The sequence below is a fragment of the Podarcis melisellensis genome (assembly GCF_964234715.1).
Source record: "Podarcis melisellensis genome assembly, chromosome: 16".
In the NCBI taxonomy this organism is placed as follows: domain Eukaryota; kingdom Metazoa; phylum Chordata; class Lepidosauria; order Squamata; family Lacertidae; genus Podarcis; species Podarcis melisellensis.
Window position 1 is genome coordinate 11,197,719 of NC_138533.1, and position 24,776 is coordinate 11,222,494.

General features: G+C 47.9%; 1 protein-coding gene across 3 annotated transcripts; it reads right to left on the reverse strand.

Annotated features, from left to right (window-relative positions):
• Positions 1–381: 381 nt before the first annotated feature.
• On the reverse strand, positions 382–21,212 carry NR1I3 (nuclear receptor subfamily 1 group I member 3). 3 transcript variants are annotated; one of them, XM_081891730.1, is made up of 10 exons: positions 21,010–21,212; positions 20,524–20,614; positions 17,225–17,440; positions 16,418–16,548; positions 9,947–10,143; positions 8,924–9,138; positions 6,006–6,151; positions 4,735–4,851; positions 3,171–3,276; positions 382–1,754 (listed from the first exon to the last, which is right to left on the reverse strand). In XM_081891730.1, exons 3-10 carry the CDS (start codon positions 17,425–17,427, stop codon positions 1,616–1,618), a joined length of 1,254 nt encoding a protein of 417 aa, XP_081747856.1. In that variant the 5' UTR covers positions 17,428–17,440; positions 20,524–20,614; positions 21,010–21,212; the 3' UTR covers positions 382–1,615. The 3 variants fall into 3 exon arrangements, with proteins under 3 accessions (XP_081747856.1, XP_081747855.1, XP_081747854.1); XM_081891729.1 differs by having other exon boundaries at positions 3,171–3,291; positions 20,538–20,614; positions 21,010–21,175; XM_081891728.1 differs by having other exon boundaries at positions 3,171–3,291; positions 21,010–21,175.
• Positions 21,213–24,776: the final 3,564 nt, after the last annotated feature.

Consider the following 24,776-nt stretch of genomic DNA (forward strand, 5'->3'; position numbering starts at 1 on the left):
TGGAGGGCACAAGGAGCAGGGTACGACAGAGGACGAGATGGTTGGATAGTGTTCTCGCAGCTACCAGCGTGAGTTTGACCAAACTGCGGGAGGCAGTGGAAGACAGAAGTGCTCTGGTCCATGGGGTCACGAAGAGTCGGACATGACTAAACGACTAAACAACAACAATTCCCATCATCCCTGAACTTTTAGCTAGGGATGATGGGAGTTGTAGCCCAAAAACATTCATGTCCTCAAAGCCATTGGATGGGAAACAGAATTTTCATCTTGACCCTGGGGGTGATCCAGCAGGGCTGCTGTTCTGTTCTGTTAAAACTCCTTGGGGGTGATGGAAGAGCTCAGCGTAGGAATGAAGGTAAGAAACAGGAGACCTCAAAGGTGTACTAGGAGCAAATTTTATTAAGGCTTCAAGCCTTTGAGCTGCAGTTCAATTCACTTGCCCCTGAAGAAATCTCACAAAGAGCTAGCTGGAACCCTCTTGTACGCTGTCTATTAGTAGCTAATTCTGGCCAGCTTGAGGGCCTTCTGGTAGTTCCCTCACTGCTAGAAGTGACATTACAGGGAACCAGGCAGAGGGCCTTCTCGGAAGTGGCGCCCACCCTGTGGAACGCCCTCCCATCAAATGTCAAGGAGATAAATAACGATACGACTTTCAGAAGACATTGGAAGGCAACCCTGTATCGGGAAGTTTTTAATGTCCGATGTTTCGTTGTGTTTTTATATTCTGTTGGAAGCCACCCAGAGTGACTAGGGCAACCCAGTCAGATGAGTAGGGCATAAGTAATAAATTATTATCATCATCACATTTTCTTACTCGAACGTCACTTGGAAAAGTGCTGCAGCAAAAATGGCACTGCCTCATTTTTAAAGTGCTGCCAAAAGAGTCCGGGGGGGACAAGATAGCTTTTCATACTCTGAAGCCTGCTGCGTTTACTGATTCTGTTCTGGCCCTGGCCTTGCATTTGATGTGCCCCCGGAAATCCTCCTCAAGCTGTAAATAAACACATTAAAACAAACCAAAACACACACATACACAAATATGCCATCACTTTTTGCGGGGAGCTCTTTTCATCCCACAGGATACCGGCTTGATATGCAAAAGCTGCCCTGAAATTCTCTCTGACTGGGGGTGGGGCCCTGGCAGCCGGGCTTTGCTTTCATGATCTCGGAAGCCTAAAGAGGGTTTTGAGGGGCAGCGCAGGGGGAGCTTAGAGAGGATCAGTGGATCAGACAAGGTTGGCTGCAAGGAGGCTCATGAGGATGCTTGGCTAAGCCAGGATCAGCTTGGGGGTGAGGATAGGAGGAACAGGGTTGGATGCTATTGGATTAGCTGTGGGAGGAAGATTAGATTGTTTGTGGGGGAGTGAGGGACGGGAAATATGGGTTTGCAGCAGATGGAGGGGGAAGAGACTACAGTTCTGCAAAAGTAACCAGCCCTTGCTCAGGGTAGCAGCAGAAGGGAACAATGCCTGGCTTTCCAGCAGATCCCTAAAACTACCGGATCTCGAGAGAAGTCTTGGAAAACTTCTGGATCCGGTCTTCAAGCACATATGTCCCTGTTTACACCTAAAGCAAAACATGACTGAAAGATGCAGCACTCTCCTGGTGCAAGCTTTCAGCTGATAATTTCCGAAAGCAGTGGCGTCATGGTGGTGAGGTCCTGGGTGTCGTGGATATGGAGGATCTGCCGCGTATTTTCGACTTTCAGCGTCCTCAGCTCTGTCAGCAACAAGAGAAGTTTGGCGTAGAGGAACCTGGAGAAGTGGAAGGGAGAAGGAGGCAGCCATCAGTCCTTGCTGTTCCTGAGACTTTGAGTGGCTGCTCTCTATTACACACACCAAATTTCCATTGGCTCCTTGCCTGAGCACCACCTAGGGCCCCATCAGCACCACACATTCAAGTTACATTGCTTTAAGCAACTACGGCTTCCCCCCAAATCACCCCGGGGACTGTAACTTGCTAAGGGCGCTGAGAGTTGTTCAGGAGACCCCCTCGCAGCTACAGTTCCCAGAGGGATTTAACAATATCCATTCCTCTTCCCAGGGAATTCTGGGAATTGTAGCTCTGTGAGGGGAATAGGGGGGTCTCCTAACAATTCTCAACACCCTTAATTGTTAAGTTGTGGGTGAGCAAGTTGTGGGTTAAGCTGTGTCAGACGACACAGTGATTCTTCAAACAGCTCTTCTTTATTCAGAGGCCAGAACAGAACAGAACTGAACTGAAGGGCTCAGTCAGCCTGCTTATATAGAGCTCCAGTACAATGTTACTGCAGCAACTTTCTAAAACTATCCAATCACTGAACGTCACTTTTGATCCTTCATTTGCATAACTATCTACAGTATCCCCCTGCTGGCCCAGGGTGAGAACTTCAGTACATAACATTAATAAGCCACAGTTCCCAGGATTCATTGGGGGAAGCAAAGGCTGCTTAAGGGATCTTAAAAGACTAAGGCCTCCACCCACACTGTACATTTAAAGCAGTATCATACCACTTTAAGACATCATGGCTTCCTCCAAAGAATCCTGGGAAATGTAGTTTGTGCTGAGCAGGGGTGCCAACTTGAATAAAATATGGGGAGGGGCCCAGGTAAGCCCCGCCCCACATAATCAATCACAGAACGTGATGCACACACACCACTTGAATGGCAACGCCGCCCACTTTGGGTGGGCGGCCCCTTCAAATGTTTTATTGGGGGGGTGAAGGGACCTTGGACCCTAGGAGTTGGCTCCTATGGTGCTAAGAGTTGTTCAGGGACCCCTATTCCTCTCACAGAGCTACAGTTCCCAGAGTCCCCTCGGAAGAGGGATTGATTGGTAAAGCACTCTGGGAATTGTAGCACACACACCCAGCACAAACCTTCATTTTGCCCATTGTGAAGCACGATAACTAGGGGCTGGAAAGTTGGGTTTGTGAGAGAGTGGAGAAGTAGTAATTGTTGGGACAGGTCAGAAAATACGTAACAGAAATGTTCTGTGAAAAACTCACTACAGCAGAACACCTATGGCCATCCTAAAAAAGCAGGGAGTGTGGTCAGTTGCACGAAAACAATCACATGCGCAAAATAAAGAGCCCGTCTGGAAGCCCCAAAGCAACATCGGGACGGCCACAGGTTGCCCACCCCTTGTAGAGAGCACCCCCTCCCCCACCACAAAGCACGTTCCCTGCTCACCTTCCTTCGGGCAGAGCATGTCGCTGGTCAATGTAGTTTTTTAAAGTTAGAGCGATTTTCTCTTGGGTCTGGTCAATCACCTCTCGCTGCGTGACGTCCATGTGGTCTGCAAAGTCGCAGGCTTGGGCAGTGAGAGACAAGGCAGAGGAGATATGGGGCAAAGGGTGAGGAATTCCCCTCTTACCCAAAGGGAGCGCTGGCAAAAAAAACCCAAACCCACCCACCCAAATGGGTTGCTACTTAGTGCATGCTCAGAGGCACATAGAAAAATGTCTCCCTCTTGAGGAAGATGTACTCTGCATGCACCCAGAGGCCCTTGTCTGGAAATGCCAGACTTATTGAAATAAAGAATGAGGTCGACATACTGTGCTCTGTGTGTGTGTGTGTGTGTGTGTGTGTGTGTGTGTGTGTGTACACACACACACACACACACACACACACACATATACATATATGAGCAAACAGCACTTCACCCACGTTTTCTCTGGATCCCTTTTGAGATTCAGTTAATCACGGGAATAAGAGATACAGGCCACTCCCCATTTACGAAGGGGTTATGTTACGAGGCAACACGTTTAACTGAAACTACGTATATTGGGAACACCATTGGGGAAGCCTGCAAACACCCCCATCACTCCCTCCCAACCTCCTCGCTCAAACTCCCAATTCTCCACAGGCCTCAACGGTCAGTGCAAAGGCTCATGGGATTGCACTTGCAAAGGCTTGTAGTATTGCTAAGCGCCTTTTCCTCCTTTTCTGGGCTCTTTTAGGGCCATTTTTGCCATTTTTAAAGACACTTCAAGCTTTGGTGCAACACCCGTGCGGTCACACACCAATGGGACTGGCCGTTGCCTGTATGATACTGTGGTTAACAAAAATATTTATTTATTTTTAATCACAGATATATAAGCACACCCGCATACAGACAGGCATTTTTTATTCCACCTCTCCTTCCAACGAGCTCTAGGTGGCGTATACGGTTCTATTGTTGTCCTCTGAACAACCCTGTGAGGCAGGCCAGGCTGAGAGGCTGCGACTAGGTCACCTGGTGAGCTTCCTGGCTGAGTGGGGATTTGAACCTTGGTCTGCCAGGTCTTGGAGGGATGCGGGTGGCGCTGTGGGTTAAACCACAGAGCCTAGGACTTGCCGATCAGAAGGTCGGCAGTTCGAATCCCCACGAGGGGGTGAGCTCCCCTTGCTCGGTCCCTGCTCCTGCCAACCTAGCAGTTCGAAAGCACGTCAAAGTACAGGTAGATAAATAGGTACCGCTCCGGTGGGAAGGTAAACGGCGTTTCCGTGCGCTGCTCTGGTTCGCCAGAAGCGGCTTAGTCCTGCTGGCCACATGACCCGGAAGCTGTACACCGGCTCCCTCGGCCAATAAAGCGAGATGAGCGCCGCAACCCCAGAGGTGGTCACAACTGGACCTAATGGTCAGGGGTCCCTTTACCTTTTCACCTGCCAGGTCTTAGTCCAATACTCTAACCAAGCAGGCGTGGAAACCTCCTGCCTTTTAGAAAGGGTGGCGATGGTGCAATCTGCCACTACTGGGATGCAGAGGACTTACCCGGGTAGAACAACACCAGGGCTTGGAGCAGAACGTATTCAGCCTCGTGCAGCCTCAGCTTCTTCAAGCTGATGTGGAACTTCAGCAATGGCTCCAGGTAGACCTGCTGGAATCCAGCTGGAGGAGAAGACAGGAGTGTTGATAAAGTGGGTCTCTGTGTATTGTGGGCCTGTGATGCTTATGGCATGTAGCATAGTAGAACATTTTGCCCACAGAAGGAACCAATCTGAGGTCACAGGACTGGCCCCTCCAGGATCCTCTGCTGTGCTAAATACTCCCCTCTGACCACAGGAGGGAGCATTCACACAACGTAATCCAATTATGGGTCTCTTGCTAGATTGGTTGTATGAACCCCATGAGCAAAATTGGTTCCAGAAAGCAACCAGGTCAGGAAAGAACCCAGGAAGGAATTCAGTGCCCCAAAAGGGCTCTTGTTCCCACTTAGCATCATTTGCCTCAGAAAACAGGAGCGTATTAGTAGTAGTAGCAGCAGCAGCAGCAGCAGCAGAAGTAGTAGTATTTCTAGACCGCCCTTCATCACAGGATTGCAAGACAGTTTACAATATAAAAACACAAAAATGCATAGCATAATAACAAACGAAAAACAATAGCTCATGTGAATTCTCCATGAATTCATCTATCCACACTGCTGCTTCCAGGGTAATCTCTCTAACCCTGCCCAGGAAGCATAATCGCAGCAGCCATAAATTGTGCTCCATACATTCTGTTTGCTAGGAATGCTAACAACTGGATTGTACAGACCAAATACTAAGTTTATGGAAGTACTAGCGCCTGGAAACTGCAAAACAAGACAGCTGCTTTCCTTTGTACAATTAGCAAAGAGGCTAGGAAATTTATATTTGGAAGTTTTAAAAATGCTAATGGGCTGGGCCAGTCGTGGCCCACAGTGACAGCCACCAACTTGCATGGTTTTACAAAACAATTGAACATATTCATGGAGGAAGAAGCTATCAATGTCTACTAGCCATGATGATGATTGTGTCCTTTCTCCATGCTTGGAAGGTGGCCTGCCTCAGGATACCAAAGGAGGGGAATCACAAGTGAGGAGAGTGCTTTTCCACTCAGATCTCATTTGTGGGCTTTTATTAGGGATCTGGTTGGCCACTGTGAAAACAGGATGCTAGACAAGTTGGACTGTGGCCCTAATCCAGCAGGGCGCTCTTATAGTCAAGCCTGAGAGAGCCCATGGAATGTGTCCTGCTCCCAGTCACATGGCAGCTGTGGGACTCTCTAGACTTCCTGTGACTTACTCAGGGCGCCATCTTGGATGGTGTAGCAGTGTTGGCCGCATTCCCAAGCTTTGGTCTCCTCATTGAAGACTGTGTTGAACCGGATCTGACAGATCTCCAGGGTGGCGCCTTTGAGGAGTGAGATTTGATCATCGATTGGCAAACTTCTGGTTGGGGGAGAGAGAGAAAACACGTTAAGCGGTAAGACAGGCTCAGAGTTTTGGAACCAATCCTTAGCCTTGAGGTAGAAAGCTTGTGACGCTCTAGATGTTGTTGAACTATTACTCCATCACCCTTGGCTTAGAGATTGGTTCATCTGTCAGTTCTGGTTTCTCTCAGTTTCTCGTCTTTCCAACGTCCTCCACATTTCTGCATCAGTATTGCAAATTTATTTAAAAAATAACAACAGTGCAAACTTCTCCTAATATAAACGTTTGTATGCAATTTTGCCTCATATACATAATTTTGCAGAGCAATTTTTCCTAATAGAATGCATTTTTGCCTGTTGCATTCACTATTTTTTTTTAATGCTTGATTTATTAAACCTTTAAAGTCAGCCTTTTCGTACATGTGACTTGGCCAGAGAACTGTGTTGCAAAACTTGGAGAAGTGCAAATTTCAAAGGCCAGCTGCATTTTGGTCTGTAGACTGTTTTGGAAAGTTCTAATCACAGAACTGTAGAGTTGGAAGGGACACCAAGGGTCACCTAAGTCCAACCCCCTGCATGCAGGAATCTCAGCTAAAGCATCCAGAACAAATGACCATCCAGCTTCTTCTCAAGAACCTCCAAAGAAAGAGAGCCCCCCACTTCTTGAGGGAGTCTGTTCCACTGGCAAACAGCTCTTACTGTCAGAAAGTTCTTCCTGATACAGTATTTAGTTGGAATCTCCTTTCTTGTTACTTGAACTGAGCACGTGCTCAGAGGCACCCTGTTCACAGAGCGGCTATTTTGCACCTGGTTTTGATTGGCAGATCTCAGTTCTAGAGGAAAACAAGAAGGCAGGGCAGGTGGGGACCGGCTGAGGATGGTGAGGAAACTATTATTATTTTATTACAGTCATGTTGTTGTTGTTTAGTCGTTTAGTCATGTCCGACTCTTCGTGACCCCCTGGACCAGAGCACGCCAGGCCCTCCTGTCTTCCACTGCCTCCCGCAGTTTGGTCAAACTCATGCTGGTAGCTCCGAGAACACTGTCCAACCATCTCGTCCTCTGTTGTCCCCTTCTCCTTGTGCCCTCCGTCTTTCCCAACATCAGGGTCTTTTCCAAGGAGTCTTCTCTTCTCATGAGGTGGCCAAAGTATTGGAGCCTCAGCTTCAGGATCTGTCCTTCCAGTGAGCACTCAGGGCTGATTTCCTTCAGAATGGATAGGTTTGATCTTCTTGCAGTCCATGGGACTCTCAAGAGTCTCCTCCAGCAACATAATTCAAAAGCATCAATTCTTCGGCGATCAGCCTTCTTTATGGTCCAGCTCTCACTTCCATACATCACTACTGGGAAAACCATAGCTTTAACTATATGGACCTTTGTTGGCAAGGTGATGTCTCTGCTTTTAAAGATGCTATTACAGTCATACCTCTTGTTAAGTTCAGTTCAGGTTACGTTCTTTCAGGATACGTCCCACGGTGACCCGGAAGTAACGGAACGGGTTACTTCCGTGTTTTGCTGCTCGCACATGCACAGTCACTCAAAATGACGTCACGTGCATGCGCAGAAGGAGCAATTTGCGACCTACGCATGCGCAGACACGGGTTGCGTTCTGCTCATGTTGCGAACGGGGCTCCGGAACGGATCCCGTTCGCAACCAGAGGTACAGCTGTATTTATTAAATTTCTATACCGCCCTTCGTCCAAGGATCACAGGGTGGTTTACAATGTGAAAACCCAAAAATGCATAACATAGTAGCAAACAAACATTCCCCCCCCAGTATTTTGTTGTTTATTATAAATCCCCCTGTATCCATTATTCAAGCCATCAATCACTGACTGCTGAGCTACCTCTTTCCCCTTCCCCAAGACAGGGGACGCCCTCCAGTAACTGATCCTTACCTCAAACCTTTTAAAATCAGTTCCATAATTAATTGATAATTAGTTTTAGATTAATTTCATTGTCTTACAGCAGAGCCGCCTGCCTTAGACACACTTTTTCGGCATTCATCACCTATGAGTTATCAGCAGGCAACACGGGACAGAGGTCACCTCTGGGTGACTGGTTTATTGAGCACCCACCCTGATCTGTTTGCACAACCTTCGTGGAGAGTTCAGACAACATTGCGTCAAGCAATTGGCTCCCTACACTTTCCAGCATGTTTCCGCAATGCTTTTTCTTATTGCAAAAAAAGAGAAGGATTTTTTTTGGGGGGGGGTGAAGCAGGTCTGATGCACAGGAGCGACTTTAATCATATGACCTAAATATGTCCATATGTGATTGAATCTCCCGCACGAAAATAGCAACAGTCTGGAAGCTTCCTTAATTTAGATCAGAGTTCCCCATTAGTAGTCATATATTGACTCCCGGAGGGATGCGGGTGGCGCTGTGGGTTAAACTATAAAGCCTAGGACTTGCCAATCAGAAGGTCAGCGGTTCGAATCCCCACGACGGGGTGAGCTCCCGTTGCTCAGTCCCTGCTCCTGCCAACCTAGCAGGTCGAAAGCACGTGAAGTGCAAGTAGATAAATAGGTACCGCTCTAGCGGGAAGGTAAACGGCGTTTCCTTGCGCTGCTCTGGTTCGCCAGAAGCGGCTTAGTCATGCTGGCCACATGACCCGGAAGCTGTACGCCGGCTCCCTCGGCTAATAAAGCGAGATGAGCGCCACAACCCCAGAGTTGGCCACGACTGGACCTAATGGTCAGGGGTCCCTTTACCTTTATTGACTCCCGGAGGACGATAGGACTTTGCAGGGGGTGAATAAAGACCCTTTGATTCACAGCAAGGCACGCACCTGAAAGACGGAATGGCCTTGGCAAACTGGATCACTTGCTGGATCATGTAGGTGCTGATGTCGGCAAAGAGCGGCAAGAGGTTGAAGACATCGGGGAGGACCTCCTCCGGAAAGCTCTCCATGTGGTCTTGAGGACTGTAGGGGCACATGGGAGGGACGGCAGAATCCTGGGGGCTCTGAGATCTCTGGCTGTGGATGTAGAGACGCACCGCTGGCTGGAGAGGAGACGCTGGTTAAGTGTGGCTCACAATAAATTTCCTTTTGTTGAACCCCAAGACCATCTCAGCTTGCTTTCTTTCTCCCACCAACTTCTGATCCTAAGCATCTAGTCCTCATGAGAAATGCATGGAAATTGGTCAAGGCAGCCATTCGCCTGATCAATCGCAGTGAGTTAAGGATCATTATTTGTTTATTTGTTTAATGCCACCCCTCTGACTGGGTTGCCCCCTTCCAACAATTATGAAGCCACAGTAAAACACCAAAACTTCCCTATACAAGGGCTGTCTTCAGATGTCTTCTAAAAGTTGTGTAGTTCTTTATCTCCTTGACATCTGATGGGAGGGCGTTCCACAGGGCTAACCTCGGGTTAAGAACTTAATTCGTTCTGGAGGTCCGTTCTTAACCTGAAACTGTTCTTAACCTGAGGTACCACTTTAGCTGTTCTCATCCTGAAGCAACGTTCCTAACCTGAGGTACTATTTCTGGGTTAGCAGAGTCTGTAACCTGAAGCATCTGTAACCTGAAGCGTCTGTAACCCGAGGTACCACTGTAGATATTTTAGGACCGGTGATATTTTATTTCCAGCAACATCTGCAAAGCATCGTGTAGGTCTCTCCTGGTACATTAATCAATTCAGGGATGAGGGACCCCTCTCTAGAAGACGCTGAGCTCCAATTCCCATCACCCCTGACCATTGGCCAGACTGGCTGGGATCTGGGGTCCAACAGCAGCACCTGGGGGCCACAGGGTGTTCCTCCCCCCTCATTCCTGAAACAAACCGTCTGGAACTCCTGCAAAGCTCACCTGGTAGTGGTTGAACTGAGAGAAGCTGGAGTCAAAGGTTTTCTTGTGGGCTTCGGTGAGGAGTTCAATCAGTTGTTCCTGCTCTTCTGTGAGGCTGCTTTCCTCAGGTGGCTCCACTGAGGCCAGACTCTGTCCTTGGTGCTTCTTCTGCCACCTCAGCGCACGCCGCGCATGCAAAGCTTCCTCTGACATTATCACTGTGTCAGAAACGAAAAGGAAGCAGTGCTCAAAGGAGAAGCTTTGTGGACCCCGCTGCCAAGCTGAGTGCGGACCTTGGGCAGGGAGCTACCAGGGACCTGGTAAACCAAACGCTCCACCAGTAAGGGTGGGTATAGGGGTGAGGGAGGGATTTGATTCACGTCTCCTCTGAAGCTGAATCTTTCCAATCTACACTTTTCGAATGGACCATAACACAGCCATCCTCTGAAATTCACACTTCCCTGAATTTTACTATTTTACTGAATTTTACTACGCGGGTTGTCAACCAAAAAACGGATCTATTAGGTGAAAGGAGGCATGAATATATTGGTGAAAGCAGCACACACACGAAAACATTATATTAGGGGGAATTGCTGGCAAAGATGTGTATGTTAATCAAAACTCCATATACATACGTGCTCGTTGGGTGCACTAAAATGCTGATGAATATTCATGAATTTAAACAAACAAACCCCACAAATTGCTGCAAAATGTGGCAAACTGATTTTAAAACGGGAAAAATGAGAAAACAGAGAGAATCGGAATGAACTGATCCTTCCATCCCTGAGCAAGTGGGATGCGTTTGGTTTCTCTCAGTTTCTCGTTTTCCCAGTCTCAAGTACAGTTCTCTACATTTCAACAGCAGTGTGTGGAATTTTTTTAAGTCCTCAGGAAAATTCACCGGCATTTTAGCGCAAATTTCTCCTAACAGACACATGTTTATATGGATTTTTGCCCTATATACTTTATTTGCAAAGTTCCCTAGTTAAATACATTCCTGTACACACTTTAGGGACTACTCCAATAGCGTCCTGTGATTAAATGTGTAGTCTGGGAGCATCCCGAGGGCCAGACAGAGAGCTCTGGAGGGCCACAATTTGCCCCTGGCCGGTGGTTCCCTACCCCAGCTCCTAACCATGGCGCCATGCCGACTCTGTTATTACACACTCTCCATTATTATTAATATTACACATTCCATGGCTAAGTAGCTCTTGAAACCAGGTTCTAACCCCCACGGGCTTCGCCACTGTCCAAATTAAGCCCTGTTGCATCATCCCAGGGCTTGGGGGTCGGCCGCCTGTGGCAGGCAGGGCACAACACTGTCAGAAAGGTTTTGCCGCTGCATCGGCCTCTTTGCAACGCTGCTTTCTTTCCTTCTTCCCCCGCTGTCAGTGTCCAGATGAACTTGCTTAAGATTCTGCAGAGAGAAACCCCAATTGATTTGCAACACTCCCCCCCCCTTCTCGATTCACTTTACAGGGGGTGTCTCTCACTAGAAGCTCCTTAATGGAAATTCTGCAGAGAGGGTCAGGTGCGATTCGGAGCTGTTTGCGGGCAGATCGAGGCGGTATTTCTTTTCTTAAAACACACACACACACACAACAACGACGTGTGTGTGCCCACGGCTACATCACAGTCCGACTGCAGCGTGGAACACCCTCTTGTGTAAGGAGACTGCAATGCATCACCCTCTGACAGTCTCTCGCACAGCGCTGATGCTCCTCTCTCCTTCCTCTCTCCACAAAGCCCCGGGGTGTGCAGCAGGATTCATCCTGGACCAGATTATTGTCTGCCCACACACACACCTCACCCCACCCCACTGCCCCCATCAGATTAATCTGTGCTCAGGCAGAGGCCCGTTTTGTTTTGTTTTTATAGGTTTGGCTCTGCTGCTCTGAGAAGGAGATCTTTTTTGCTTTTAAATGTCTTGCTTCTGCAGCTGGAGGAGGGAGATGACTCTATTCTTGCTCCTCTCTGGCGTTTCTTTTAATGAAATCTGACCCTTTGGGCCAGTTGATGCGGAGGAAAAGCTGGCTGGGCGGCCTCAAATCCACCCTGCTTTCCAGCGCAGTGTATCATTCCCTGGAGAGAGGATGCGGCTTTGCTGACAGCCTCCTCCTCCTCCTCCCTCCTCCCTCTCCGCACAACCCTACAGCTGCTTCCAATCCTTCCTCTTTACTGAGGATGGCTTTGCAGAAGCAAACAAGCTGAAGGCTTCTTCTGCTCAGGATGAGACCGAAAACTCCTTTGAGAGTGCCCATCTTGTGCTGTTTACATGTATGTGTGTGTGTGTGTGTGTGTGTCTGTGTGCGTCTGAATGTTGTTGCTATCGTTATAGAGCTGGGAAAAGTTTCCCAAAAGGACCACCAAAATAATCAACAAAGGGCCGGAGAAACTCCCGTGTGACGAAAAGTTACAACATTTGGGGACTTTTTAGTTTCAAGAATAGGCAAGGAAGAGCAGGCATGACGGGGGGGGGGCGTGTGAAATGAGGCCTGGTGTGGGGGGTGGGGCTGGACAGGGAGGTCTCTCTCATAATATTTAAACTCGGGGACGACCTATGAAGCCCGAATGTTGAAAGATATGGGACAGGCAAAAGAAAGTACAGTGGAACTTGGTTCCTGAATGGCTTCGTTAACAAACAAATCGGCTCCCGGATGCCGAAAACCCGGAAGTAAGTGTTCTGGTTTTCTAACGTTTTTGGAAGCTGAACGTCCGAAGCGGCTTCCGCTTGAGTGCAGGAAGTTCCTGCAACCAATCGGAAGCCGCACCTTGTTTTTCGAATGTTTTGGAAGTCGAACGGACTTCCGGAATGGATTGCATTTGAAAACCACGGTAGCACTGTAGTTCTTTGCACAGTGCAGAGCCCCGACGGTTATATTTTACGTCTGATCTGATCTAGCAGGGGTCTCTTTATACTATAATTTATTAAATTATGAACCACCTTTTACAAGGCGATTTGCAAACGTGCCATTAAAAACAGCTGGAAATAGCTTTAAAAGCAGAACATTGACAACAACAACTAAGGGTGAGTTTTGAAACTATACAAAATGAACCCCTAAGGCCAGAGACCTTTCCATCCTGCTGGAAAAGCCTATCAAAACAAACATGCCTTCAGCTGTTTCCTGAAAGTGCAGATAGTAGTGGTCTGCCTGTCATATCTCTATATGGGATAAAGTAAAGTAAAGGTACCCCTGCCCATACGGGCCAGTCGTGTCCGACTCTGGGGTTGTGCGCCCATCTCACTTAAGAAGCCGGGGGCCAGCACTGTCCGGAGACACTTCCGGGTCACGTGGCCAGCATGACAAAGCTGCTCTGGCGAGCCAGCACCAGCGCAGCACACGAAAACGCCGTTTACCTTCCCGTTATAAAGCGGTACCTATTTATCTACTTGCACTTAGGGGTGCTTTCGAACTGCTAGGTGGGCAGGAGCTGGGACTGAACGACGGGAGCTCACCCCGCCGCGGGGATTCGAACTGCCGACCATGCGTTCAGCAAGTCCTAGGCACTGAGGTTTTACCCACATAGTGTCCCACAAATGGGGGCAGTCCTGCTTGGAGCAGCCATCTGATATTTTTGGGACTTCAAAGAGAAACTCTCCTGCAGAACGCAGGGAACTTTAAGGAGAACATCTCTTGCCAAATGTAGTTAAGTGCAGGACAAAAGGACCAGGCTGAAATAATTGGGGGCTAGGGAAAGAGAGATAGGCTTCCTGGGTCATATAGTAATAGGAATTAAAAAGAACTCCAAAAGCCAGGGCAAGAGGGCAGAAGCCATCTAGTCTGTTTCTTCCCCACAACCCCTTCCAGGTCTAGTATGACTTTTGCGTTTGACCAGACAGCTTCATTAACGCTAATAGCTATTGATAGGCAAATATATGGAGAATGGGTATCACAAACGGGATCTGGTAGGAAGATTCAAATCTACCACAGCTGAACTTGTTTAGGCCATAGGATGTAAGTAGGGTTGGGTAAATGTGTCAATTTCAGTTTCAGTTTCTCATTTTTACAATATTAAGTTCAGTTCCCCAGAGTTCCATATCAGTTTGAAATTATTATTATTATTATTATTATTATTATTATTATTATTATTACTACTACTACTACTACAACTACTACTCAGAATCCTTATGAAAATTCATTAGCATTTAGAGCAAAATTTAGCCTAAAATACACATTTCTATGCAACCCAGTAAGATGGGTGGCATATACAGTACTGTAAATAATTAAATTATTATTACAGACTTTTTTCAAAGCATATTTCTACACACACACACATTTTTGCATATTAATTTCACTAATATATGCATTTATACGCACACGTTCCCTTAACACATAGCAATGCAAAATTCAGAGAAGCACAAATTTATAAGGATAGCTCTGTTCCACTCTCCCTAGTGTTTTCAGAAGGTGCAAACGACACGGGTTTGCCTTTAAAAGCAATCTGAAGCAAATTTCTCCCTCATCCCTGGATGTAAGGCAGGGAACAGTTGGCCTCTGTACCGTCAGCCATTTTTAGAATTCAATCAATTCTAATGTTTTTTTCATTATGCAGCCACAGGAGTGGAGGAATGGCAAGAGGGGCTGTCAGTGTCCAAAGATGCGACCAGGCAACCATATGTATTCTGTGTGTGTGTGTCAGTCCCACTCGCTTGCCTCAGAAGACCTTACTGGGAGAACCTAAGAACATAAGCTTGTGGAATGCTCTCCCCAAGGAGGCACGCCAGACGCCATCTTTATCTATTTTTAGATGTCAAGCAAAGCCTTTTCTCTTTACCCAGGCTTTTGGCCTTTCATTTGAAGGGGGGACACTGTGGCTGCTTTTAATGGGGGTGGTTACTCCTGCCTTTTATCTGTATAGCCGTGTTGTTGGGGTTTTACTCGCTTGTTCTGAATCCATTTTAATGTACGTCACTTTGCGTCAGTCTGTGGGGAAAGTGACTTAACAAATTCATAAGATTAGGAGTAGTAACAGTCCAACTGCAGGATCAGGCCAAAGGCCTTCACAGTCCAGGATCCTTTTCTCACAGTGGCCAAACAGGTGCGGATGGCAGCTGTTGCCTAGCAACTGCCAACAGGGAAAGCCAGGCCTCCATGAGGACCTGAGTGAGGCCCAGCTGCTAAGCATCACTCCTTTGCCTCAGAGGATCTCAATGGGAGTTCTGTTTTTGTTTTTTGCCTTGCACGCAAAAGCACCCTAGGGACGTCGCTTTATTTCTTTTCCTGATACTAGCCTTGAATGTGATTATTTTTTTTAAAGAAAATTGTGATAATCTGCTTTAAGCCACTTTAAGAGCCCCTATAAAACAGGGTAGAAGTTTTCTGAATGAGTAAATAAATAAATAAATCCAGTTGCGTACCCTCCAACATTTCTCCGATGAAAATAGAGGCGTCCCGTTCCATCATGATAATTTTACTTATTTATACCCCACACATCTTACTGGGTTGCCCCAGCCACTCTGGGCAGCTTCCAACATACAGAAAAACATAATAAAACATTTTTTAAAAAACCCTTCCCTATGCAGGATTGCCTTCAGATGGCTCTGGGGTCGGATAATTCCATACCCTCCAACATTTCTGCAATGAAAATCAGGACATCCTAAGGAAAAGTGGGACATTCCAGGATCAAATCAGAAACCAGGATGGTTTCTGCATTGAAAATGTTGAAAAGGCTCTGCATTGCCCGGTACAGTAATTTGCCTGTCAGGGACTGGACAGAGGAGGAGGAGGAGTGGTGGAGACCACAGACCACCGTCCCATCCTGACCCTTCCAGGGAGGAGGAAGAGGAAGACAGTATAAATTTATAACAGAGGTTTGAGGGAGGTCACAGCTCAGAGGCAGATGAGGGGGAAAGTCGGGAAATACAGTGGTACCTCGGGTTAAGTACTTAATTCGTTCTGGAGGTCCGTTCTTAACCTGAAACTGTTCTTAACCTGAAGCACCACTTTAGCTAATGGGGCCTCCTGCTGCTGCCGTGCCACCAGAGCACAATTTCTGTTCTCATCCTGAAGCAAAGTTCTTAACCTGAAGCACTATTTCTGGGTTAGCGGAGTCTGTAACCTGAAGCGTATGTAACCTGAAGTGCATGTAACCCGAGGCACCACTGTAATGGGAGAGGAGGAGCAAGCAGAGCCAGAACAGCAGCTGGCTGACACATTGTCACTTGAAAGCGTTCCAGACCCCCCATCTCCCAGAACCCGGCGAGCCTTAAAAGTAGGAGAGCAAAACGCTCAAAGACAGAGGGCACTTAGCGGCAGCCGTAGAAGTGACAAATGAGGAAGTGGGAGAGACTGGCTGGGGTGGAGATTCACTTGGGACAACACCATTATCCAAGAGGCTGGGTTCTATAGCCTCTCTCTGCAAAGTTTGAAATAAAAAAGGCCCGTAATAAACTTTTCCTGGCCTTTATACTTTCCTGGGCAACCAGCCAGGAGCCGCTGACATTGCCTGGCCAAAACCAAGCAAGGAAGAACCCTGGCCAGCCACACTTACTGTCTTTCCTCATGCCCGCGACGAGGCATTTCTGGTAGCGGCACGCCTGGCACTGCCGCCTCTTGGCTTTGGTGATGGCGCAGCTTCGGGTGAAGGGGCAGGTGAACTGGATGCCCTTGATGACGGTCCGCCTGCAAGACAAGGGGGCGGGAACGGAAATTACCTCACAGTCGCACCGTGGCATTTCTCTGACTCCTGCAGCCACCTAATGTGTGTAAAAATGTGTAGACTACAGTGTGCCTATAAATGCCACATGTTAGCGACGACTACACACAAAAACGTCTCTCTAATGTCTCTCTAGGGGACGCGGGTGGCACTGTGGGTTAAACCACAGAGCCTAGGACTTGCCGATCAGAAGGTCGGTGGTTTGAATCCCCATGACGGGGTGAGCTCCGTTGCTCTGTCCCAGCTCCTGCCAACCTAGCAGTACGAAAGCACGTCAAAGTGCAAGTGGATAAATAGGTACCGCTCCGGCGGGAAGGTAAACGCCGTTTCCGTGCACTGCTCTGGTTTGTCAGAAGCGGCTTAGTCATGCTGGCCACATGATCCGGAAGCTGTATGCTGGCTCCCTCGGCCAGTAAAGCAAGATGAGCGCCACAACCCCAGAGTCGGCCACAACTGGACCTAATGGTCAGGGGTCTCTTTACCTTTAATGTCTCTCTAAGCACACTAACCTCAGTCGCAAAAGAGGTGGGGGGAACCCAAACATTGAGTCTTTGCACACAGGGAAGATGCTCCCTGGATCATTTTCAGAAATGGGGTTACAGGAGTGGGACGAGGAGTGGAAACCGAGACGGGGAACTGTACCGAAAGAAACCCTTGCAGCCTTCGCAGGTCATGACGTGGAAATGGTAGCCTGTGGCCCGGTCCCCGCACACGGCACAAGTTTTCTCCTCCCCGTCGAGGTCTGTGTCGCTGCGACTGGAGGCCGTGGTGGCTGGGCTGCCTCCGCTGCAGCTGCTCTCACCGTCGGAGGGGCACTGCACGGCGAGCCCATGCACCGATGCCATGGGAGCTGCGGTCCTGGTGTGAAGGGAGGAAAATGGGTGACAGGCAGGCCCACATTAGTGCCTGAGGCTGAAATTCCAAACAAACATTTTGTGGTTTTTTTTTATAATAATTTTTAATAATTTTCAAAACATACAAAGTACACAAAACACCAAACAAAACAAAAAAGAAAACACATACATCAAAAACAAACATCAACAAACAAAATTTGACTTCCCCATACCTCCCTTTCACCACATCCTTATTTTATCCTTATTCTTTAACAACCCTTCAATCAGTTTTCTAATCAACTCTCTTTTAGATCTTCTTAAGATTAACATTTACAGCTGTAATTCTCCATTTTCATACCCCTTGACATCTTATCAGTCCAAAATTTTACAACAATTTTTAAGATATACTCTAAATTTCCCCCAATCCTCCTCCACCGTCTCTTTCCTCTGGTCACGGATTCTGCCGGTCATTTCTGCCAGTCCCATATATTCCATCACCTTCGTCTGCCATTCTTCAAGAGTAGGTAGTTCTTGCATCTTCCAATACTTTGCCAACAGAATTCTTGCTGCTGTAGTTGCATACATAAAAAATGTCCTATCCTTTTTTGGTACCAGTTGGCCAACCATGCCCAAGAGAAAAGCCTCCGGTTTCTTTACAAATGTCCGCTTAAGGACTTTCTTAATTTCATTATAGATCATTTCCCAGTAGGCCTTAATCTTTGGGCAGGTCCACCAAAGATGGTAAAAGGTTCTTTCAGTTTCCTTACATTTCCAACAGTTATTATTGGGCAAGTGATAGATCTTTGCAAGTTTGACTGGGGTCATGTACCACCTGTAAATCATTTTCATTATATTCTCTTTCAAGGCATTACATGCCGTAAACTTAATACCGGTGGTCCATAACTGTTCCCAGTCAGCAAACATAATATCATGACCAATGTCCTGTGCCCATTTGATCATAGCTGATTTCACCGTTTCATCCTGTGTGTTCCATTTCAGCAGCAAGTTATACATTCTAGATAGATTCTTAGTATTGGGTTCTAACAATTCTGTTTCTAACTTTGACCTCTCCTTCTGAAAACCAAGTTTCCTGTCTTGTTTAAATGTCTCATTTATCTGACGATAATGTAACCAATCTCGAACTTTATGCTTTAGCTTCTCATAACTTTGAAGCTTCAACCTTTCTCCATCTTGTTCTAGAATTTCACAATATTTTGGCCAATTAGAGTCCATGTTAAGTTTTTTCACTGCCTTAGCTTCCATTGGTGACAACCACCTGGGGGTTTTACTTTCCAACAGATCTTTGTATCGGTTCCAAACATTATACAGTGCTTTCCTAACAATATGGTTTTTAAAACTTTTATACACCTTTGCCTTGTCATACCATAGATATGCATGCCAGCCAAAGTTGTTGTCATACCCTTCCAAATCCAAAATGTCTGTGTCCTCAAGAAGTAGCCATTGCTTCAACCAGCAGAATGCTGCTGATTCATAATAAAGTCTTAAGTCTTCCTGCATTGTAGTGGGTTGGACTCCAGTACGTTTTGGAGCACAATTCAAAGTGTTGGTGCTGACCTTTAAAGCCCTAAACGGCCTCGGTCCAGTATACCTGAAGGAGTGTCTCCACCCCCATTGTCCAGCCCAGACATTGAGGTCCAGTGCCGAGGGCCTTCTGGTGGTTCCCTCACTGCAAGAAGCCAAGTTACAGGGAACCAGGCAGAGGGCCTTCTTGGTGGTGGCACCCGCCTTGTGGAATGCCCTCCCACCAGATATCAAAGAGAAGAACAACCACCAGACTTTTAGAAGACATCTGAAGGCAGTCTTGTTTAGGGAAGCTTTTAATGTTTAAAAGATTATTGTATTTTAATATTCTGTTGAAAGCCGCCCAGAGTGGCTGGGGAAATCCAGCCAGATGGGTGGGGTATAAATAAATTATTATTATTATTATTAAGCATATCCCCACATTTCATTAAGGTTTGTGAGGGTTTGCCCTGGGCAAAGCGCCCTCTACTGAAGCCCACCTTCTGTCGATGGGTCTGCCGACCATTTTAATTTCCCATAATGCTCTGTGGGACATTAAAATGGTGGCTAGACTAGCCCAACCAGTTCTGCTCAGAGTGCCACGCAGAGGTTTGGTTTTTTAAAAAGGTGGGCTCAGAACAGGCACGGGTGGTCAATCTGACGTCCAATTCCATAATGATAATCGTACTATTTATACCCCACACAACTTATTGGGATGCTCCAGCCACTCTGGGCAGGTTCCAACCTATATAAAAACATAATAAAACATTAAACATTTAAAAAAAAAAACCTTCCCTATGCAGGATTGCCTTCAGACGGCTCGGGGGTCATATAACTCCATACCCTCCAACATTTATCTGGTGAAAATAGAGACATCCTAAGGAAAAGGAAAAGTGGGACATTCTGGGATCAAATCAGAAACTGGGATGGCTTCTTTAAATCAGGGACGTCCCTGGAAAATAGAGACACTTGGAGGGTTTTCTCTAGTTGGTGCTGGTTGCTGAGGCTGGGCCTGCATGCAGTCCAGCTGCCCCTGGTTTTTGGCCGGATGTGGCCACTTCTGAATTCTTGAATGCCTGTCTCTATTCGTCGAACACGGCTCTGCAGTGTTCAGGCTCCATAAGAGACCTGGCATTATCTTAAATTGGTCCATTTGGCCATATCTGCACCATACATTTCAAGCACTACCACACCACTTCTAAAATCCATGTTCTGTCACTTAATGCCAAAGAATCCTAGGAACTGTAGTTCCTAGTTAAGGGTGCTCTCCTACTTCAAACCAAGTAAAGGGGCATTACCGGAGTTGAAGGAGTCATGGCAGCCAGGCGAAAACACTATGGAGGGTGTGGAGCAGGGCAGGTGAGGGGTGTGGCCTCAGGAAGAGGGGGTGTGGCCTGGGGGTTGTTCCGAGAGTCAGCGAGAGAAGCTGAGCAGGGGGCATATAAGCCTCTCAGGCCTGAAGTGCCCCATCCTTGCTGTAAGCAGAGGCCCAAAAAGTGGGAATCGAGTGACACCTCTCTGGGACATCTGGGGTGTGTGTGTGTGGCTGCCCCGGCTACAGTGCCTCATGAATCTGCATTAAGGCACCTTGAGTTTACCACCTGTGCGAATGTCACGTCCAGCTCCTTGCAAGCGCCTGCGCCTTTGGGTGTAGATAAAAGGGCAGCCGTTACGCAACCTGGAAAGGAAAGAGAACGAGGGAGGGGAGAGAGAGAAAAGGAAAGGAAAGGTCAAGAGAATAAAGCAACTCTCTCCTGAGTGTCTGGCTCAGCTCAGAGAAAAACAAAGAGCTGCGAAGAAGAAAGCAATAAAAAGACAAACCCCGTTTGCGGTCCTGGTTCATTCTGCCCATTCTTCCCCAAAACGGCCAACCTTCCTTCCTTCCTTCCTTTTGGTATATACCTGTTGTGTACTGAGAAAGGGGGGCTTTGGGGAGAAGCAGCTGTTCCTGACCTCTGACCTTTCCTAAATCCTCTTCCCCCCTGTCCTGCTCTTCTTCCTCACCATGCCTTCCTCCACTCTTTCAAAGCCACCCCACTCCCAAAAATGTCCACCCCATAAAGCTGGGCTTACCAGTCGAGTTTCCAGCAGCGTGTGTGTTGGTGAGTGGGTGTAAACAAGGGGGGGCAGCTGGGAGGGTGGAGGGTGACGGTCTCCCCACAGGGCTGCCACTCAGCGCCGGACTTCTTGTTTGCCTCCCCACTGGCGTTTGTTTCTCTGGTGGGGAGAGAGAAAAGGATCTGGATTCTGATAAGGCTAAGTGAAATTTGTACTTTGGCCTCATGCACAGCTGGCGTCCGCAGGGCGGAGGCAAGAAAAACCAGGGGGGCACAAGGTGAGGGAGGTTAGGAGCCAATACGAAAAGAGAGGGAGCAAAAATGAGGGCTGGGTGGAATCATAAATGGGGTCAGTGGGTGGGTGCTCTAAACAGGGTCCTGGCACCGCCGGCTCCACTCCTGTCTTGCTTTTGTAGCTGCATCTGTTGGAGTTCGGCCTGTCACACAGCTGCTACACATGTACTGGAGCCCTGCCTGATGTGCAGTGGTGGCAGCAGGGGGGAAATCTAGTGTGAGTGGGAAGAGAAGAGGCAAAGTTTATCTCTAGTAGGGAGAGTTGTGTCCCACATGTTAAGCTCTGTGAAAGGGGAAAATATCAATTTATGTTACTGGCAGGAGCTCAGCAGTGGGGGAAGGAGTTGGGGGTGAGCTTCTTGTTGGGGGGGGGTGCTTGCCTCCCCCTCCTCTGGCACAACCCACATTGATAGTAAGGTAAGAAAATGGGGCAGGGGGAGAGAGGAGTATACCTGTCCTTAAGTGTGTGTGTTCAGTTCATTCCTTGTGGGCGCTGAGTGATGGTCTTCCTTGGAGGTATGAGAGCCACTGACTACCATTTTTAGGGTTCCTTTATGTGCTTTCCTTCCTGGGGAAGATGAGCAATTCCTGTAATTTCCATTGTCCCCCCCCCCCCCCCGCCCGAGTTTCTCACCTCGCTCATCTTGCAAATTAAGAGTTTGAAAGACTCCCATCCTAGTGGGCTGTGACTGAACTGGTTATCTTTCGACTCCTCTTTCCCTTCAGATTATCCTAACATTATCTTGATGGTCTCCATTCAAGGGCTGAATAGACTGTACTCAGGCAACTCAATTTGCATGTGCTGACCTTTCTGCAAGGTGTGAGGAACTCAAGATATCCCCAAATGCCTTTCGGGAGACAAGAGGCTGGGATCAGACTGGTACCAGCATCACCAAAGGTCAAGATGAAGTATCTCTTGTTATATTAGGTTATATCAACCTTTCAAACTTACGCCATAAACCAGGGTTTCCCAAACGGGCGCCTCCAGCCGTTTTTGGACTACAGTTCCTTTGACCACTAGTCCTGCTAGCTAGGGATGATGGGAGCTGTAGTCCAAAAACAGCTGGAGACCCACGTTTGGGAAACCCTGACATAAACCAGTTCAGATTGACAAACATCTGTTCACAACTGCATGGATCTGATTGGATGACTTGGAGTTGAACGTGTGACCAGGCTTGGATTTTGGATGGAGAGGTCTGGTTGTGGCTTTTCATTTCTTTTGGAGAGGCAGAAGATTCCTGTATTGAGCAGGGGGTAGGAGGTTGGAATAGATGACCTTTAAGGTCCCTTCCAATTCTGTGATTCTGGAGCAATGGGGAAACTGTGGCTCTTCAGATCCTGTTGAACACCCCACTCCCACCGGCCCCAGCCAACGTTCAGGGTGATGGGAGCTGCAGTTCAATAACGTGCTTTGACTCCAGTTCCCAACCACCACAGCCAACAAGGCCAGTGGACAGGGATAATGGGAGGTATAGTCTGGCAACATCTGGAAGGTCACAGCTTCCCAATCCATGCTATAGTGGGTTGTCAGGAAATATGCTCCTATCTCCCTTTATTTATCTGTAAAGGTAAAGGGACCCCTGACCATTAGGTCCAGTCGCAGACAACTCTGGGGTTGCGGCGCTCATCTCGCTTTATTGGCGGGGGGAGCCGCCGTTTGTCCGCAGACAGCTTCCGGGTCATGTGGCCAGCATGACTAAGCTGCTTCTGGCGAACAAGAGCAGCTCATGAAAACGCCATTTACCTTCCCGCCGGAGTGGTACCTATTTATCTACTTGCACTTTGACGTGCTTTTGAACTGCTAGGTTGGCAGGAGCAGGGACCGAGCAACGGGAGCTCACCCCGTCGCAGGGATTCGAACCGCTGACCTTCTGATCGGCAAGTTTGTAACCTGAAGCGTATGTAACCTGAGGTACCACTGTATATTGCTCTCATTGCCATCCTTCAAGGTTCCACTGTACCCCCAACCCTGGGTTTCTAGAAGTAAAATAATGCCTCTTGCCTCTATTGCACATGCACCTCAATCCATGCGCATGAGCTAGGCAATGCACAACCAGCTGTTTTACACCTTGCGCTGGCTCAAAGTGTGCTTTGAAGTGTCCTGCTTATGGTGGCGCCTTCTCAGGAATCAGGAGCAGAACACGTGTCTGAATGTGTGCAGTGCATATTTTTATTCATTACAAAACAGACCTCACGATTTATGGGATTAAGGGGTGAGCATTTCAATCTGGCATCTGAGCTGGTTTAAGCAACAGCACTTAATAGATGCACATCAGGCAAAAACTCAGAAAGTGAAGCCTTTGCCTGTATAAAGGCAATATTTACATTTTTTGCTCCACCTACTTTTGCTTCTGGCCCTGCCCAGCACTGGCATTCGGTCCCTAGAAAGTTACCCAGAAGGAAATGTGGCCCTCAGGCTGAAAGAGGCTCCTTAAGGCTGGTCCGTAGGCCTCAAAATCTGTTCTCATCCCCATGGTGGATTTCCTTTCCCCACGGCCAGCTCTCCATTCTTCCTGGGCCAGGCACATTTTCCCAGCCAGCACCTGCCTCCTCAGGGTTGCCACTTTTTCTCCCTGGGCCTGCTCCTCTGCCTTTAGTCAACTGCCTGACACGCAGACACTTGCCAGATACAGTGGTACCTCGGGCTAAGTACTTACCGTATTTTAATGCTCTATAAGACTCACTTTTCCCCTCCTAAGGGGAAATGTGTGTGCATCTTATGGAACGAATGCAGGCTGCGCAGCTATCCCAGAAGCCAGAACAGCAAGAGGGATTGCTGCGCAGCAAAAGCAGCGATCCCTCTTGCTGTTCTGGCTTCTGAGATTCAAAATATTTTTTTTTTCTTGTTTTCCTCCTCCAAAAACTAGGTGCGCCTTATGGTCTGGTGCGTCTTATAGAGTGAAAAATACAGTAATTTGTTCCGGAGGTCCATACTTAACCTGAATCTATTCTTAACCTGAAGCACCACTTTAGCTAATGGGGCCTCCTGCTGCCGCCACGCCGCCGGAGCCCAATTTCTGTTCTTATCCTGAAGCAAAGTTCTTAACCTGAAGCACTATTTCTAGGTTAGCAGAGTCTGTAACCTGAAGCGTATGTAGCCCGAGGTACCACTGCAATGTCCCTACCCCACCCCACTGCCAATTTTAACCTTCCTCTCCAGGCCAATGCAAAGGTTCACCCGCAAAATTCCGGCTAAAGGCTAATTAAAGAGGTGCCAATCCTGAGAGGAGAAAGGAGAGGAGCAGGGCAGAACGAAAAATGAACCAGATCCCATCCTTTCATTCCCCAGCGTCTGATTAATCCCCCAATCCCCCGGCAATGAAGACCAATTTCCTGCTAATGAAACTTTGAAGAGCTTGATTAATCTGCACTGAGGCAAGCCAGGCCGATCCATTCTTCCCACCGCCGTCTCTCCGCCGCACACCCTCCCCACCCACCCCCATCTCGCCGGTGGTGGTTGAGGCGGAGAGGATAATTATATTTGAACAG